At 36.8% G+C, this 17,784-nt stretch overlaps 3 protein-coding genes across 6 annotated transcripts in view; 2 read left to right on the top strand and 1 right to left on the bottom strand.

Annotated features, from left to right (window-relative positions):
• Positions 1-17,784, bottom strand: part of LOC307043356 (uncharacterized protein) — a 283,918-nt gene that overhangs the window by 223,733 nt on the left and 42,401 nt on the right. The window lies entirely within an intron of this gene.
• Positions 3,104-17,711, top strand: LOC307042843 (uncharacterized protein; the record flags this gene model as incomplete). Its single annotated transcript, XM_079687009.1, has 3 exons — positions 3,104-3,210; positions 13,509-13,656; positions 17,024-17,711. The coding sequence occupies 3 exons, from the start codon at positions 3,104-3,106 to the stop codon at positions 17,678-17,680; spliced, it is 912 nt and encodes a 303-aa protein (XP_079543135.1). The 3' UTR covers positions 17,681-17,711.
• Positions 5,265-9,174, top strand: LOC307043357 (uncharacterized protein). Its single transcript, XM_079687744.1, has 6 exons — positions 5,265-5,863; positions 5,955-6,049; positions 6,405-6,531; positions 6,919-7,036; positions 7,852-7,928; positions 9,032-9,174. The coding sequence occupies exons 3-6, from the start codon at positions 6,418-6,420 to the stop codon at positions 9,140-9,142; spliced, it is 420 nt and encodes a 139-aa protein (XP_079543870.1). The 5' UTR covers positions 5,265-5,863; positions 5,955-6,049; positions 6,405-6,417; the 3' UTR covers positions 9,143-9,174.

Genomic DNA, 17,784 nt, shown 5'->3' with positions numbered 1-17,784 from the left:
AGTAAACCAAAAATATCGTTTAAAACTGGAGAGATTTAAAAATATGCATTAATAAATAAATGTTAACTGGTAAAATAAGATATGAATGAACAATACAAATAAAATAAGTTACATTTATTTGTTATTGGCTATGGTAGGTTATTGGAAATGTTCACATACTTATTTGATTAATAAAATGCAAACCAATCTGTTGTACCCTCTAGATCAGTCTAGTAATTGGGCGCTCAAAGTGCACCAGATTGAAGCATTTGACTTTAAAATGTTTAAAAAATCTTCCCGGGGGGATACCCCCGGACCCCCCTAGAGGATGTGAAGTCCACCCCTCTAATTAAAACATGTTATAATACTAAATAAATTTGAAGCCTTGTTATATAAGCTGTCCACCATGTCAATATGTTTATCTTTTTGTAGTGTATTGGTCTTTTGTAGAGGTTTTTCATTGCCAGCTAAAATCTTGCCTATAGGGCAGCACATTGGTCAGAACCAGCCCTGGTGTCATCCCCACAGCACCCCCCATTTGAAACATGTTCCCACGGCTATGGCTACAACACAAACCTCCGCTGTGGATTTTCATAACAAAATACAGTAAAACTATGGTCGCAGGCCCAAGTTTAACTCTCTGAGGCCTGCAAGGTCTGTCTACAAAACAAAAATAAAAAAAACGTTTATGCAGCCCCAACAACAGCCTCTGATCATCATCAGACTTCATGCAATGCCTCATTGGATACATATATTAGATAATAATCTCTATCTCACTCCTAACACATCTAAATCTACTTTCAGCATGGATAAATGTTCATAAAATACATCCATTTTTTGTATATGCTTCTTGAAATCCAAAAAAACACATTTTAACACACGTTTTTAAAGAACAGATTACAAATCGCCTGAAAATTGTACAAACAAGTGGCAACATGTCTGACGAAGGTGTTGCGCTGGGCTATATCATGCAATCAAAAGTGAAATTTACGAGATATTCCCGCGAGAGTGCTGAACTCATGGAGCCTCCTGCATCTTTCCCCCCCTTCTTCTTGACCCTCTTCTATCCCAGGTGTGAAATCCTCATCTCTCTCATCATTTGAGAGCTCAACATCTTAATCTCCCTGATCTATCTGGTACAGAAAATGTCTGCCTCAGTTCCGTCTCATGCAACAATATTGAGTCATTAAGTCCATGAAGATGGTCCTGACGTCCACTAGAATGGACATTTATAAAAGAGCTGTTATTTGAAAACTTGAATGATTTAATTGCTTTCAGAACTAATTATATAGTTCTTCACATATTAATAAACAAGAACATATATGATGGTGAAAATTACAATTATTCAACAATATTTGACTTCTTCTCCTGCTTCTATAAAATTTTGTTTTTGATATGCCAGCCATTTTGGACGAAAAGAAAGAGGAACTTCCCAGCATGCAATTTTAACCAATGACATATCACTGGAAAGACCAGGATGTCCTCTGTACAGTACATCAGGGATTGATAGAGTAGCTCAAAAGAGTAAAAGGAGAAGCATGTTAACAAAATGTCCACTACAGTGGACATTTTCAATGGGTCCCAGGAAGATATTCGTCTAATTATACATTTTTAAATTATGTAAAGTCATCACAATCCGCAGAAAAATGAAAAATAAAATGTGACTATTCAAAATAAAATGTTTAATTAAGTCAGTGTTGTATTAAGTATAAGTTACACCCAATTTATATATACAGTCTATGGTTACACCCTATAAAAGTAGTCAACGTTTTAAAAACGCTTATTTATTATGATTTATTTTCAATCAATACTTCCGGAATAGGCGTCAGAATAAAAGCAGGAAGTTGTAATTATGATATACATTTCGCTAGCTTGTGAGAAAGTGTGAAACATTTAAGATTCATAGAGATAAACAATACATATGCTTTTAGTAATTATGATGAATTATGAATTTCAATGTAAACTTTCAAATGTTTGAACAGATATGCAAAACCTCATGAATTTTAAAATGGGTATTAATGTACAGGTTAATTATACAGTACGTGTGCTTATGGGATATATTCCAATATTAACTGTAAGGACCTAAACGGACTGTAGTAAGATAAGATCAAATTGACCTTTATTAATCACCATTGTTGGGACACCTCTTTATTGTAAAGAAAGACAATTAATACGTTTGTCAATACTTTGATACCCTGTATGATACATACACAAGGCGGACACTTAGTTTTTGTGCAACCTTTTTTATATTGTGATTGGAGAAAGTACATGTTAAAATACCCAGGCGTGTATGCCTATATTACTAAAGTAAATAAAAAGTCATTGAACTACTCTGACATATTTTGTTATTTACAGTAGATATTGTAATATGTGTTTTTACATCCTGCTTTTAGTTAGTGGGTCTAATTATTTACCTAAAGAAAATTGTTCTGAAAGCCAGGGGCCCATATGGTCTTTGGTCAATCTTTAACTACCGCACCTAACATACTGTATCTATTTTATTTAGTTGTCTCTTTCTTCACTTTTTCTGTAACAATGTGAATGTTCCCTCTGTGGGATGAATAAAGGAATTCTGATTTCCTCCATTCTTTTTGTTTACATTACATTACATGTTACTTGTTAGACGCTTTTATCCAAAGCGACTTACATTCTCAAAACTGTGGACAATCCCCAAAAGAGCAATTTGGGGTGAAGTGTCTTGCCCAGGGACACAACGGCATGCTGACTGCAGTGGGGTTTGAACCTATGGTTTGAACCTGTAACCCCCTGATCCGAACATCAATGCACAACCCACTACACCACACGCCTCCACGCGTGTAGGCCGTTATTTCCTGTGATTAACTTCCAGGGGGCTTCATATCATTCTCTTTGAATGATTTCAATGTGCTTTGCCCAGCGTGATCTTCACTGGTTTCCTGAAAGCATACATTATCTCCTCTGTACATTGGATGGCGATAGAGATCTTTGAGACTTTCGCAGGGCGTGTCTTCAACAGACCAGACGCCATCAGTGCCCCCCTTATCATACCATTCAAGGGAAGTGTTTGGAAACGAGAAGTTGGATCGATCACATGGTTTTATTTATTTTACTTAATTTCTTTATCCTACTTAAGCTCGCAACGACAATGTCTTCGATTCATAGTTTAACTTTGACTTATTACGCGCTGAATGAGCAGGGGACGTTTTCGGAGGGTGACACTATCTCTGGAAAAGTAACCAAGGCCTTGTTAAAGCAGGTCAAAGTAAATAGCTTTTTTATTAAAGCAACAGGAGACGCAGACGTAAATTGGGCGGACGGGGGGGAGGACAGCACTACACACTCTGCTCATAAGAGATATTTCAAACTAAAGCAGTTTTTATTCCCAGAGACCTCCAAGCGTAGGCGCTACATTTCTTGTCATTTATGCATGCCTTAACCCAGTGTTTTTCTAACGGGGGTACTAGGACCCCTATGGGATACTTGAGTCCTGCATGGATGTGCCCTGCCTCTGTATGCATGTGTGTGAATGGGTGAATGATGACTTGCACTTTGAGGAGTCCTAAAGACTGGATAGCCTTACCGTTTATCCAGAGGTGGGAGAAGTACTCAGATCTTGAACTTCAGTACAAGTAGAATTACCAGAGTGTAGGAATACTCTGTTACAAGTAAAATTCCTGCATTCAAAATGTTACTCAAGTAAAAATAAAAAAGAATTAGCAGAATAATCCATTTCAGAATAATATTATATGTGTCGATTACAATTATGTGTTTATCCCAGCTGGTAAAAGTGCAGCTGGTTTTAGCTGGCTCGTGAAATGAATCCATGTTTAACTAAAGTCCTTTTTAAGTGTTGATTATATTTCACATAATTAATACAAATCTGCAGAGGTGGGAGTAAGTCCTGTATGTGCAAGTCATGAGCAAGTCTCAAGTCTTGACCTACACATTTTTAATTTGTTCCTCTTCATAATTTCCTTATAAACTCAGTAGTACGATTTAAAATCAGTTAATTGGGTTAAGTTAGAAATTGCTTCAGTTTATCATCATAACAGATAAAAAGGTTCAGATTCATTTTACAATAAATCAAGGAATGATGCACTTCTACAAACAAAAAAAACATAATTAAAACATTTAAACAAACTACTAAAAGTAGATTAACTACATTATTCAAAAGTTTACAGTAACTTCTGATAATAACACAGGGGAAATAAACGAGGCATCTCTTTTCCTCTCTCTCTCTCCCTCTCCTGACAGCCCGTCAGTATCAGGGTTAGTCCAAATGAATCCCTTGGCGGTTCTAGTGTTCATTTACCGTTTTGTCTTCTCTTCGCAATGCTTAATCGATTGAAAACCAAGTCAAACGTAGCTTAAACTTAACGTTAGCTTTCTAGCTATCACAACACAAGACTGCGGTCAAGCCAGCCGTCTTTCACTTTTGCGTGGTCAAACCAGCCGCCCCTGTATTTTGAGTGCGCGATTAGTTACAGGTTTACGGTAATGCATTAAAACAGCCCTGGGAAGCTGTTGTAATTGACTGAAGTGACTTTCGAATACATTTTCGAATACATAAGTACATACATACATAAGTAGTTTATGAAACTGCCAGTTTTGTACTTAGTACTTCTTAGACTACTTGCAAACATAATATGAAGTACTTTTACTGTGTACTTTTTCAGTAATTTGAGTTTCAAAGTCCCCCCCAGAGAACAAGATTGAGCATTTTCGTCTAACTTTGGTGTGGGATAAAAAGCATTTCTTCCATAAGTAGTTTATGAAACTGCCAGTTTTGTACTTAGTACTTCTTAGACTACTTGCAAACATAATATGAAGTACTTTTACTGTGTACTTTTTCAGTAATTTGAGTTTCAAAGCCCCCCCCAGAGAACAAGATTGAGCATTTTCGTCTAACTTTGGTGTGGGATAAAAATAATTTCTTCCATAAGTAGTTTATGAAACTGCCAGTTTTGTACTTAGTACTTCTTAGACTACTTGCACAAATAATTTGAAGTACTTTTACTGTGTACTTTTCAGTAATTTGAGTTTCAAAGTCCCCCCCAGAGAACAAGAATGAGCATTTTTGTCTAACTTTGGTGTGGGATAAAAAGCATTTCTTCCATAAGTAGTTTATAAAACTGCCAGTTTTGTACTTAGTACTTCTTAGACTACTTGCAAACATAATATGAAGTACTTTTACTGTGTACTTTTTCAGTAATTTGAGTTTCAAAGCCCCCCCCAGAGAACAAGAATGAGCATTTTTGTCTAACTTTGGTGTGGGATAAAAAGCATTTCTTCCATAAGTAGTTTATAAAACTGCCAGTTTTGTACTTAGTACTTCTTAGACTACTTGCAAACATAATATGAAGTACTTTTACTGTGTACTTTTTCAGTAATCCAATGGCAAAGTCACTCCTAGAGAATGTAATATTTCCACCACCATGTTTGACTGCTGGTTTGATTCACTTTTATCGTTCTTTCCTTAAGATAAGATAAAATAATACTTTATTCATCCAGAAGGAAATTGTTGTGCCAGAGTAGCAAAATACAATAAACTCAGCAGCACAACAGCAACACTGTCACCGGTCTGTAGTCACTGTGTGTGCGTGGATGTATCTTCTTCGGCACAGGAACCAGGCATGTTGTCTTTTCATCACCTTGTAGAGACAAAATTTGGCTGTGAAATGGCTTACTTGCATGTGTACATTTTGTGTTATAGTACTTTGGGTTTTCTATTTTGTAATTTAATATACAAATTGAAACACCATGATTTATTTTTAATAAAATAAGGCATCATATTCCTAGGAAAACTTAAAAAAAAGTATTTTTATTGCTGTTATAGATCAACTTTAATGATTATCAAGCCGTGATCGCCTTTGTAAATATTGAAAGAACACACTGGAAGTTGCTGGTTAGTGATTGTTTTCATTCAGAAATCCCTTTCATTTAAATATGTATATATGTTTGATGCTGTTTTGAAATAACATCACTTTTTTTTTTAGTACTTATTTCCCGCCATAACATCAGTATTTTTGGTGGATCCAGCGGCAAATTCCAAAGAGAAAGCAGACTCGGAAAATGCTTCGAAAAGAGTACGGTAAGTCAGCAAATTAGATATAAAGTGATCTTAGAATTATATTTAGTGCTTTGTGTTTAAGTAAACATGTACAAGTATGTTAACAGAAGTTCCCAAACCCACACCACTGAAGCATTTATTTTGTGCTTGGTGGTCTCAGCTGTTTTTTAAATGATATTTCCTTATCCCGCCCTTAGTATCTGTGTACACAATTGTAAATGAAGTAGCTCAGTAAGCAAGGTAACCTACAATATTTTCCAGTGTCCATACTGTTCGGATGGAGTGTTTTTATTTTACACAATATTTAAAGATTTTTATTCTACATGTGTCTGTTGGGAGTTACATTAGAGACTATTCCACAATGTGTTTTACAAAGGGAATACTTCAAGATGAGGAGGACCTGCTATGGCAAGGAGGACTGGGGGACTGTCAAATGGAGAGGAGCAACCATGCACCATCCAGTTCAACGTGATGGCAGTAGCTGTGGGGTCATTGTTACCATGGTAACGTAGTTTTTTACTTTAACTACTATATGTAATATTTATGCTTCTGCTACATATTCTTATATTTATTTCAGTGTCTTGATTATTATACAAGTTTAAAGTATAAAATAGTCAATGATGTTAAAAAATAAGTCATTAGTTTCTGAATTATCAATTTTCAGTTTATTTTTTAGGGGAATTGTGTAAAACTGATGAGAGGGCTGGTTGTTGACACAGCCCATGTAGTTTGTCATGTACATTCTTCAAGTTGTGTTAATTACCTCATTACAACTATTAGTTATTAATAGTTTGATCATTTTTATTGAAATATCAATTCAATTTTGGAATTTTACTGGCAAAAACAATGTAGCGCAGATGACAAGTGTGATTCTGTGTGTTGGTGTGTAGATGGCAAGAGCAGTGATGGAGGCCTTTCCTGCATTACCAGTTATGTCCTTTGGGACATCCAAAAAGGAGATGGCTTGTGAGAGGAGAAAGTTTGCACTTTCAATACTCAATGGTTCAGGTTTGTAAGTCATTTGTCCTGCTTTACGTTATGGTTCTTAGTTAGTTGTTATGGAAATGATGAACTTCTATTAATCCAATGCAATCAAACAAATCTACAATAACTACAGCCTGTAAAATTGCCTTTGAGTCCACACACTACTGCATTTATAGCCGACAGCATCATTGATTTTAAGCACAGGGCCCAAACCAAATATTCCATACATATCTCAGTTGAACCCATAACTTATATTTCTCTCACACACACTCCATTGAGACATTAACAGTTGAAGAATAACTTTTTTTCCTGCTGCAATAAGGAATGTAAATACTGACACTTAAACTGTCACGGTTTGTGTCAGGAGAGCAGGGAAGAGGAAACGAATACCGATTGTACCAGGCATCCAGGAACAGTTTATAGGTGGTTTATTGGAAAAAAACAGAAGCTTACAGGCAGAGCGGCAGGAGGCATGGGTGAAATATGGAACACAAAACAGGGCTTAGAGTGAAACAGTGACAAATATAAATTGCTGCATTTTTAAATTTGTTGCATACAGGTCATTGCCTAGTAATGTTTAGAATATTACGGATTGTTTATGTATGTCTGCTTATATGTTGTTCTGTTCACACTGTGTACATAGTCTTCTTTTTAAAACATCCATCCTTAAAAACATATTAAACCTGTTTTGATGATCCCATTCATGATCCATTTAGAGTTCATAAGCTATAATTTACAGCTGAACAGCTGCATAGAATTTGACTGCACTTCTGCTGCCAATAAACTGTTAACTGTATACATATACAGTATGTCTAAATAACATATTTTCTTTCCTGCAGTGTTTAACATGGAGAACAACTGTGCAATGTGCTCTGCCTCAAAGCCCCCAGGATCTGGGCCTCCCACTACAGATTGGGTGAGTGTTTGTCGTAGTGTAGTTATAATAGTGCTTCATCATATTCTAATCAAATTCAATTTATGATATTAGATGTATTTACAAAACTGTTGAGTCACTGGGTCTATCCAGATCAGGCGGTCCAGCGAAAACGCCGCAGGGCCATGCTTCGATTTCTACTTTTCAGCGCATGCTGAATAATTTTTTTACGGCAACCTCGTGCATCGCCCCAGCTGCAGCCCACACACATTAACTCTATTCAAAATGACTGGAACCAATATAAATTGATTTACTAAAAAAACAGTCAAGACAACTTCTCTCAGATAAATGGTAATGCATATACATTGTTTACACATATAATGAACAGAGAGAATATAAAATGTGATGAGCAGTGGAATAGGGATACTGACAATTCTAATCATGTCTAATAGCAACATATTCAATTAAAGTGTAACTTCACCCCAGGTTTGAGCCTAAGTCCACCCACATGATGACAATAGCCTCAATGCAGCGTTGACAAATATGACAAAGCTACAATAGCTTGGAAAATAGCAATATGGGGCACTGAATTAACGCACCCCGCGGTTCCTCCACCTCACTCTACGCCGCTGGGAGACTGACGGTACATGTCCACCAGATCAGGCCTGGAAACCAAGTTATACCTTGAGGCAACACTCCTAATGGAAAACGGACCACTTGGAAAGACGTTTGTTGTGTTATCTGCTGTTGTCCTCTTTCACACACCAACATCCTGTAAGTCACTATCAAAATATGGGAAGCAGGGAGAAGCAGGTCATATGCAATACATAACTGACCAATTAAGAATACCAAAAGGTAACTACATTATAGTGATGCAACATGGGGTTTTCCCAGAACTATAAATCTTCTAGCTATAACTACCTCAAAAACATTTGTATTTGAAAAACTGAAAATGGAGACATAATATAGTTATTTTCAGATATGAAACTGGTGTTTGAGGCGAGTATGCTACAGAATATAGCTACATGTAATAAAGTTGACATGAATCTAATTTTGCCCAAATTATTCTCTATTGCACTTCATTACTTCATCATTTCTGATGACAAGATGTATCAGATTTGATGGTCACTCATTTCATTTTACAGATACAGTGTGACACCTGTGAAAGATGGTTCCATGAGCAGTGCCTGGGGATGAATCAGGACCAACTCCAAGAAGCCAGGGCAAGCAATTGGAATTGCTTTCTCTGCAACTAGGGCAGAAGAATAAAGAAAAAGGGGGAAAAATCTGTTTGCCTGTTTTTTTCATACATACACAATCACTGAATGACAGTGTTTAAGTTGATAAGCTTTCATTTTCATTTTCATTTTCATATTATGTTTGCAAGTAGTCTAAGAAGTACTAAGTACAAAACTGGCAGTTTCATAAACTACTTATGGAAGAAATGCTTTTTATCCCACACCAAAGTTAGACAAAAATGCTCATTCTTGTTCTCTGGGGGGGGCTTTGAAACTCAAATTACTGAAAAAGTACACAGTAAAAGTACTTCATATTATGTTTGCAAGTACTCTGAGAAGTACTAAGTACAAAACTGGCAGTTTCATAAACTACTTATGGAAGAAATGCTTTTTATCCCACACCAAAGTTAGACAAAAATGCTCATTCTTGTTCTCTGGGGGGGACTTTGAAACTCAAATTACTGAAAAGTACACAGTAAAAGTACTTCATATTATGTTTGCAAGTAGTCTAAGAAGTACTAAGTACAAAACTGGCAGTTTTATAAACTACTTATGGAAGAAATTATTTTTATCCCACACCAAAGTTAGACGAAAATGCTCAATCTTGTTCTCTGGGGGGGACTTTGAAACTCAAATTACTGAAAAAGTACACAGTAAAAGTACTTCATATTATGTTTGCAAGTAGTCTAAGAAGTACTAAGTACAAAACTGGCAGTTTCATAAACTACTTATGGAAGAAATGCTTTTTATCCCACACCAAAGTTAGACAAAAATGCTCATTCTTGTTCTCTGGGGGGGACTTTGAAACTCAAATTACTGAAAAGTACACAGTAAAAGTACTTCATATTATGTTTGCAAGTAGTCTAAGAAGTACTAAGTACAAAACTGGCAGTTTTATAAACTACTTATGGAAGAAATTATTTTTATCCCACACCAAAGTTAGACGAAAATGCTCAATCTTGTTCTCTGGGGGGGACTTTGAAACTCAAATTACTGAAAAAGTACACAGTAAAAGTACTTCATATTATGTTTGCAAGTAGTCTAAGAAGTACTAAGTACAAAACTGGCAGTTTCATAAACTACTTATGGAAGAAATGCTTTTTATCCCACACCAAAGTTAGACAAAAATGCTCATTCTTGTTCTCTGGGGGGGACTTTGAAACTCAAATTACTGAAAAGTACACAGTAAAAGTACTTCATATTATGTTTGCAAGTAGTCTAAGAAGTACTAAGTACAAAACTGGCAGTTTTATAAACTACTTATGGAAGAAATTATTTTTATCCCACACCAAAGTTAGACGAAAATGCTCATTCTTGTTCTCTGGGGGGGACTTTGAAACTCAAATTACTGAAAAGTACACAGTAAAAGTACTTCAAATTATGTTTGCAAGTAGTCTAAGAAGTACTAAGTACAAAACTGGCAGTTTCATAAACTACTTATGGAAGAAATGCTTTTTATCCCACACCAAAGTTAGACAAAAATGCTCATTCTTGTTCTCTGGGGGGGGCTTTGAAACTCAAATTACTGAAAAAGTACACAGTAAAAGTACTTCATATTATGTTTGCAAGTACTCTGAGAAGTACTAAGTACAAAACTGGCAGTTTCATAAACTACTTATGGAAGAAATGCTTTTTATCCCACACCAAAGTTAGACAAAAATGCTCATTCTTGTTCTCTGGGGGGGACTTTGAAACTCAAATTACTGAAAAGTACACAGTAAAAGTACTTCAAATTATTTGTGCAAGTAGTCTAAGAAGTACTAAGTACAAAACTGGCAGTTTCATAAACTACTTATGGAAGAAATGCTTTTTATCCCACACCAAAGTTAGACAAAAATGCTCATTCTTGTTCTCTGGGGGGGGCTTTGAAACTCAAATTACTGAAAAAGTACACAGTAAAAGTACTTCATATTATGTTTGCAAGTACTCTAAGAAGTACTAAGTACAAAACTGGCAGTTTCATAAACTACTTATGGAAGAAATGCTTTTTATCCCACACCAAAGTTAGACAAAAATGCTTATTCTTGTTCTCTGGGGGGGACTTTGAAACTCAAATTACTGAAAAGTACACAGTAAAAGTACTTCATATTATGTTTGCAAGTAGTCTAAGAAGTACTAAGTACAAAACTGGCAGTTTTATAAACTACTTATGGAAGAAATTATTTTTATCCCACACCAAAGTTAGACGAAAATGCTCAATCTTGTTCTCTGGGGGGGACTTTGAAACTCAAATTACTGAAAAAGTACACAGTAAAAGTACTTCATATTATGTTTGCAAGTAGTCTAAGAAGTACTAAGTACAAAACTGGCAGTTTTATAAACTACTTATGGAAGAAATGCTTTTTATCCCACACCAAAGTTAGACAAAAATGCTCATTCTTGTTCTCTGGGGGGGGCTTTGAAACTCAAATTACTGAAAAGTACACAGTAAAAGTACTTCATATTATGTTTGCAAGTACTCTAAGAAGTACTAAGTACAAAACTGGCAGTTTCATAAACTACTTATGGAAGAAATGCTTTTTATCCCACACCAAAGTTAGACAAAAATGCTCATTCTTGTTCTCTGGGGGGGACTTTGAAACTCAAATTACTGAAAAGTACACAGTAAAAGTACTTCATATTATGTTTGCAAGTAGTCTAAGAAGTACTAAGTACAAAACTGGCAGTTTCATAAACTACTTATGGAAGAAATTATTTTTATCCCACACCAAAGTTAGACGAAAATGCTCAATCTTGTTCTCTGGGGGGGACTTTGAAACTCAAATTACTGAAAAAGTACACAGTAAAAGTACTTCATATTATGTTTGCAAGTAGTCTAAGAAGTACTAAGTACAAAACTGGCAGTTTCATAAACTACTTATGTATGTATGTACTTATGTATTCGAAAATGTATTCGAAAGTCACTTCAGTCAATTACAACAGCTTCCCAGGGTTGTTTTAATGCATTACCGTAAACCTGTAACTAATCGCGCACTCAAAATACAGGGGCGGCTGGTTTGACCACGCAAAAGTGAAAGACGGCTGGCTTGACCGCAGTAACACAAGCACGTAGGCCTACCTTTCTCTGAGTTTTTTTGTAGTGACGAATGAAGTTGGATGTTGTGGTGGTCCTGTCACCGATCTTTATGCTGCATACCCTGCATACCGCTGTTCTCTTCTTATTACCGTCATCGACAACATAATCCTTGAATCCAAACTTCACTATTTTTGGAGTAAAGCTAGCCGCTGCCATGTTAACTGACACTCCTGCCTTCTAGTGGGTTGCCAGGTTTGCGCGCATGGCGCTATAATCACGTTTTTCGAAAAAACTAAACGTCATATCTCACTACAAAAACAAACGCAAATATTTAATTTTAAACAGTCAAGTCATTTCAAGTCATCTGTCTCAAGCTTAAGTCAAGTCTCAAGTCATGAATACCAAGTCAAAGTCAAGACAGTCTCTTATCAATGTTAGTCAAGCAAGTCTCAAGTCAAAAAATATGTCCCCACCTCTGCAAATCTGTAAAGTAACTAAAGGTAAAAAAAAGTGCTTAAGTACAGTACTTGAGTAAATGTCCTTAGTTACTTCCCACTGCTGCATGTATCTCTTATTTTGACAATAACGTCTATTTAATGGTTGTTGTTTATAACAGGTGTCTTTTTCTTCATATGTTTCTGCAAAAGGAATAGTCATATGTGCTGCACCCCCAAAATGATTTTAGTTGATCACGGCTACAAAAATATTTCAAAGGGGGAATATGTTGAAAAGGTTTTAGAAAGACTGCTGAATGCGGTTTGCTCTTTTCTTTTAGTCAATTGATGTTCATGGTCGATAAGTCAGTGATGTTAAAGTATTCATAGTGGTAATAATAACAAAATATGAAAACATTATAATTAAAGGTAGTTTAACTCAATTTAAAAACATGGAATATGTCAAATTAGATAGTTGGTTAATCAGGAGCACATTTTAACTATGACGATTACATAATAGTTCAAAATTAGAACTTTGTCCTATTATGTAATAATAAAATGTAGAGCAAGCATTTCATTGTAAATCTAAGATAAAGTGCATGTCTTATTTGCCACCGATCTGTTCATTACTATTTAGATTAGCTACAAACGGCAGGGTTACCACTGTAAATATTAACACTAAAATCCATTTTCCTTTTAGACACTGTACTTCCCAAAGGAATCCATGTCTACAAATTCAGCTTAAACATTCCACAAGGGTAGGCACACAAGACAATCAACCAAAACAGGATGTTTGCACATTCACCATGTTTTTCTTTGCAAACAGGAACACATAGCCAATCTCAGCAAATAACTGAATTTGATTCAATTTAAATTATTGATGTTAATTCATTTCAGATTATATAACAATTATTCGGCTGGTTCTCTATTTCAGAAGCGTGCCTTCATCCTTCAAGGGACCTCATGGAAATATTGTCTACAAGCTGGAAGCCAAGCTGTCCAGGAGTTGGAGGATGAATAAATCAGTGGAACAGAAAATACTGTTTGTCTGCAGGTGTTATCCCAACTTTCATTCTCTGATGGTGTGTAAAAAAGTGATTTTATCAGGTATTGTTATTGTCATCGGTATTGAAACATTTGTCACAGTCAACAGTCCTTTTCTCGAAGCATTTGTCATCGGGGGTGAAACAGAGAAGATAAAATCAAAAGATAGGTATTACACCACATTCTATTTTATTCCTTGCTATATCTAGCCATGTAGATAGTTCTACAGTTTAGGGATAACCAGCTATGAAATCTATCCCACCACTACCCAACAATAGTGATGCATTTCATTTGGAGGGTTCCAGGTTCAAGCTATTGTGCACAGCAAGCTTGCTCACTGGTTTGGCTTACTAAGACACGTATATAGAACAGAGCTGTCGTAAATGGCATTAGCTTCACATGATAAGCCAAAACTTCTGCTGTGATTAATTTCATCCGAGATTTGGATTTAAATTGGTTTTGCTTGAATTTAAAGATGACCTATCATGCAAAATGCACTTTTTTATGTTTTTATACATAAATATGTGTCCCCGGTGTGTCGGGGAACTCACACAGCATCAGAAGATAAAACCCTTTCTCTTTTCCTCAGTACCAAAATCTTTTAAAAACCGGGGTACAATGAGCGGATACAGATACGTCAGGTATTGTTTCTGATAGCAACTGTCTGTGGGTCGGCCGCCGATTTGACATCATATCGGCAGCGGACCCACAGAAAGTTGCTATCAGAAACAATGCCTGACGTGTTTTGGACGTAATCTCGTCTTTGTTTTGATTAGGAAGCCTCGCTAGGCAAGGCAAGGCAAGTTTATTTATATAGCACTTTTCAACACAAGGCAATTCAAAGTGCTTCGCAAAAAATGAAAGACAAAAATGGAAGATAATAAAATAAACATTAAAAGAAAAAATACATGGATAAAAGTTACAGTGCAGTTTAAGATGTGAATAGTTCAATTCAAAGCAGCGGAAAAAATAAAAGTATTTTGCCTGGATTTAAAAGTAGTCAGAGTTGCAGCGGACCTGCAGGTTTCTGGGAGTTTGTTCCAGATATTTGGAGCATAATAACTGAACGCTGCTTTACCATGTTTAGTTCTGACTCGGGGACAGAAAGCTGACCAGTCCCTGAAGACTTGAGAGATCTGGATGGTTCATAATTTAGCAGGAGAGCAGAAATGTATTCTGGGCCTAAACTATTCAAAGCTTTATAAACCAGCAGCAGTATTTTTGAAATATATTCTTTGACACACAGGAAGCCAGTGTAAAGACTTCAGAACAGGAGTGATGTGATCCACTTTCTTAGTGTTAGTGAGGACTCGAGCAGCAGCGTTCTGAATTAGCTGCAGCATTCTAATAGATGTTTTAGTGAGACCTGTGAAGACACCATTACAGTAGTCGAGTCTACTGAAGATAAAAGCATGGACAAGTTTTTCCAAATCCTGCTGTGACATTAGTCTTTTAATCCTAGATATATTCTTTAGGTGATAGTAGGCTGTTTTAGTAACTGTTTTAATGTGACTGTTGAAACTCAGGTCAGAGTCCATGACTACATCTAGATTTCTGGCTTTATCTGTTGTTTTGAACATTGCAGACTGAAGCTCAGCGCTAACTTTTATACGTTCTGCCTTGGCTCCAAAAACCATTACCTCAGTTTTGTCTTTGTTTAATTGGAGAAAGTTCTGATATATCCAGTCATTGATTTGTTCAATGCACTTACTCAGTGTTTGAATTGGAGCATAGTCTCCTGTGAAATTGTTATGTAAATGTGTGTGTCATCCGCTATGGTAGCACATGTGTTTAAGAAGCAGGAAATAAAAAAAAAAAAGGAACTCACCTTGTGATAAGCCCACAAGAGAAAAAGCATTTGAGCTCCATACTGTTCCAGAAATAATTCTTGATGTGGTTTAGAACAGGATGGCGTTTTATCCCAGCAGAATTTAACTTTATCTCCGGTAGAATTCTGATCAGGCATTAGCTCCGCCTCCTCTTTTTCTTTTTTTTTCAAGCTAAGGACCCAAAATCCGCGTTTCTCTAACAGGGCTGCAAAAGAGGGGTATGAGCAGTATGATGCATGGCTACAATGGGTGATCTGTTTGGTATTTTAAGCAAAAAACTTCACAGACATGTTTTGTATAGGTATTGCCCTACAATATATGTTTCCTATATAGCATACTAGGTCCACTTTAAATTAAAAGAAAATGTGTTGCAACGTTCTTCAGTAGAAAGTTGCTCGAGTGAAATTGCTCACCATGTACAGTAATGACATATGTGTGTGTGTACAGTAAACAATAATATTCACAGGAAATGTGAGTGACACACAGTCCTCGTCCCAAAGGACTGAAAAACTAAGTCATGCAATGTATTGGAAGTGGATCAAAAGTAATAATTCTTTCTGTTTATTGTGTTCTAGTTGCCCCAAATTGGTGCAACAAAGAAAGAGATGGGACTTTTCTCCAAAGGACAAGCAGACATGGAAGTCACGATTGACAGGATGGCCTACGCCCCAGGTAATAAACAATCTCCTTCAAACAGAGTGGTTCAAGTCATGGAAAGTGTTCCTCTCTATGATAAATGCAGAAAACTATTTATCACAGACATGCAAAACAGGGAATTATTTTTAATAAAACAAAGTACTGGTGATATTATAGTTGAATTGTCACATCCTAAGTGTTACTATTGCCAACAAGAACAATATTCAGGGAACTAGGTAGGTTTGTAATTCCAGGAAAAGCATGTCCGCCATCAGTCTTTAGTCTGTTGTCAGTGATGGTTTTAGTAAAAAAAGAAGTGTTGCTAAAAATAATGTTTTGATTAAAGTAATTTGAAGGAAGTAGCCTAATCCCTCTGATTTAAAGAATTGATCAGACAAAGGTAGCATGAATAAAATAACAAGTGGGTGGGGTTTAGCCTTTTAACTCTGTTGATATAAAGTGGATAAGTTGCGTCTCACAGGCATAACAATAAACTGCCTTCATATGAGACACACTCTTTAGCACAGTGCATTGTTCTATGCGGCAATGAATACAAAATGAACAATACATGTTATGTTGTTTTCCTCATAGGTGAAACTATCAAAGTTTTGGCCAAAATCAACAATTCCTCGTCCAGTGAGATGACACCCAAATTCCGTTTGGGCAAGAAGGTGATCTAACGTGCCAGCGGTAGTACAACACACGAGAAGTTCACTATCATCAAAGTGGTCGAAAACCGTATTAAAGCCCATACAGAGCTGGAAGTCAGGTGTAGAATGAAGATTCCTCTCGATCAGACAACAACTATCCATAATTGTGACATCCTCTCAGTGGAATATCATTTAAAAGTAGGCAACAGTGTATCTTTATTGTAAAGAATAACAAGCTGCCTCAAGAAATTGTCAATGAAGTCCGAATTAGGCTGTCATATTTTTCTTAGGTGTATCTGGACATCAGCTTTGCCTTCGATCCAGAGGTCCTCTTCCCAGTGGTCGTTGTTCCTTTAGGCTTTGCTCGTGTCCCTCGGCCTGGTGTGGCTGCAGGTCCTTACCCAGCGGGAGCTGTTGGGGGCCCAAGCAACAGCGACATTTCTCCCCCTGTAGTGTCCAGGCATCCTTATCCTGTCTCCCCATCCTCAGGCAGGTCTGGAAACCCAGGAGCCCCAATGTATTCAGCACCACCACCACCACCTGTGTACCCAGGTAACCCAATGGTGTTTCCTTGTCCACCAAGTGTCTACCCTGCTCAGCCCGCACATGTGAGTGGGGCCTACAACAACCAAGTGCCTGAGATACCTTTTCCAAATGGTACTCCATTTTCATCTTCTGTGATTCACCCTCCGCCAACTGCCCCAACATTTCAAACACCCCCAGCTGCCCCAGCGATCCACCCAGCCCCATCTCTCCCAGCAAACAACCCACCCCCATCTCTCCCAGTGATCAACCCACCCCCTTATTTTTCACAATTCAATGTATCCCCAACGGCTCCATCGTACAACCTGATGAACACAGACTTCCTGGGTCAATCGGTTGAAGTTCCTCCAGCATATACACTCCTTTTCCCCTCCACTGCTACTGACAAATCAGATGCAAAATAATAGTATGATTGCTCGATGACTGGATTGGTTTATTAATCATGATGTAAAAAAACTAATAGATGATTAAAAGTTTTAATCCGGTCATGTCTTTATTTTTGTTGTTG

Source organism: Notothenia rossii, assembly GCF_949606895.1.
Source record: "Notothenia rossii genome assembly, chromosome: 6".
Lineage (NCBI taxonomy): Eukaryota > Metazoa > Chordata > Actinopteri > Perciformes > Nototheniidae > Notothenia > Notothenia rossii.
Note: the sequence above shows the minus strand (reverse complement) of the source record. Positions and strands in the feature narration are given on the sequence as shown.

What these genes read in the sequence shown, in the direction of transcription:
- LOC307043357 (XM_079687744.1), top strand. Translation starts at nt 6,418, where the DNA reads ATGAGGAGGACCTGCTATGGCAAGGAGGACTGGGGGACTGTCAAATGG. An exon ending in TTCAATACTCAATGGTTCAG is followed by an intron (nt 7,037 to 7,851) that starts GTTTGTAAGTCA and finishes TCTTTCCTGCAG; the next exon opens with TGTTTAACATGGAGAACAAC. An exon ending in GGCCTCCCACTACAGATTGG is followed by an intron (nt 7,929 to 9,031) that starts GTGAGTGTTTGT and finishes TTCATTTTACAG; the next exon opens with ATACAGTGTGACACCTGTGA.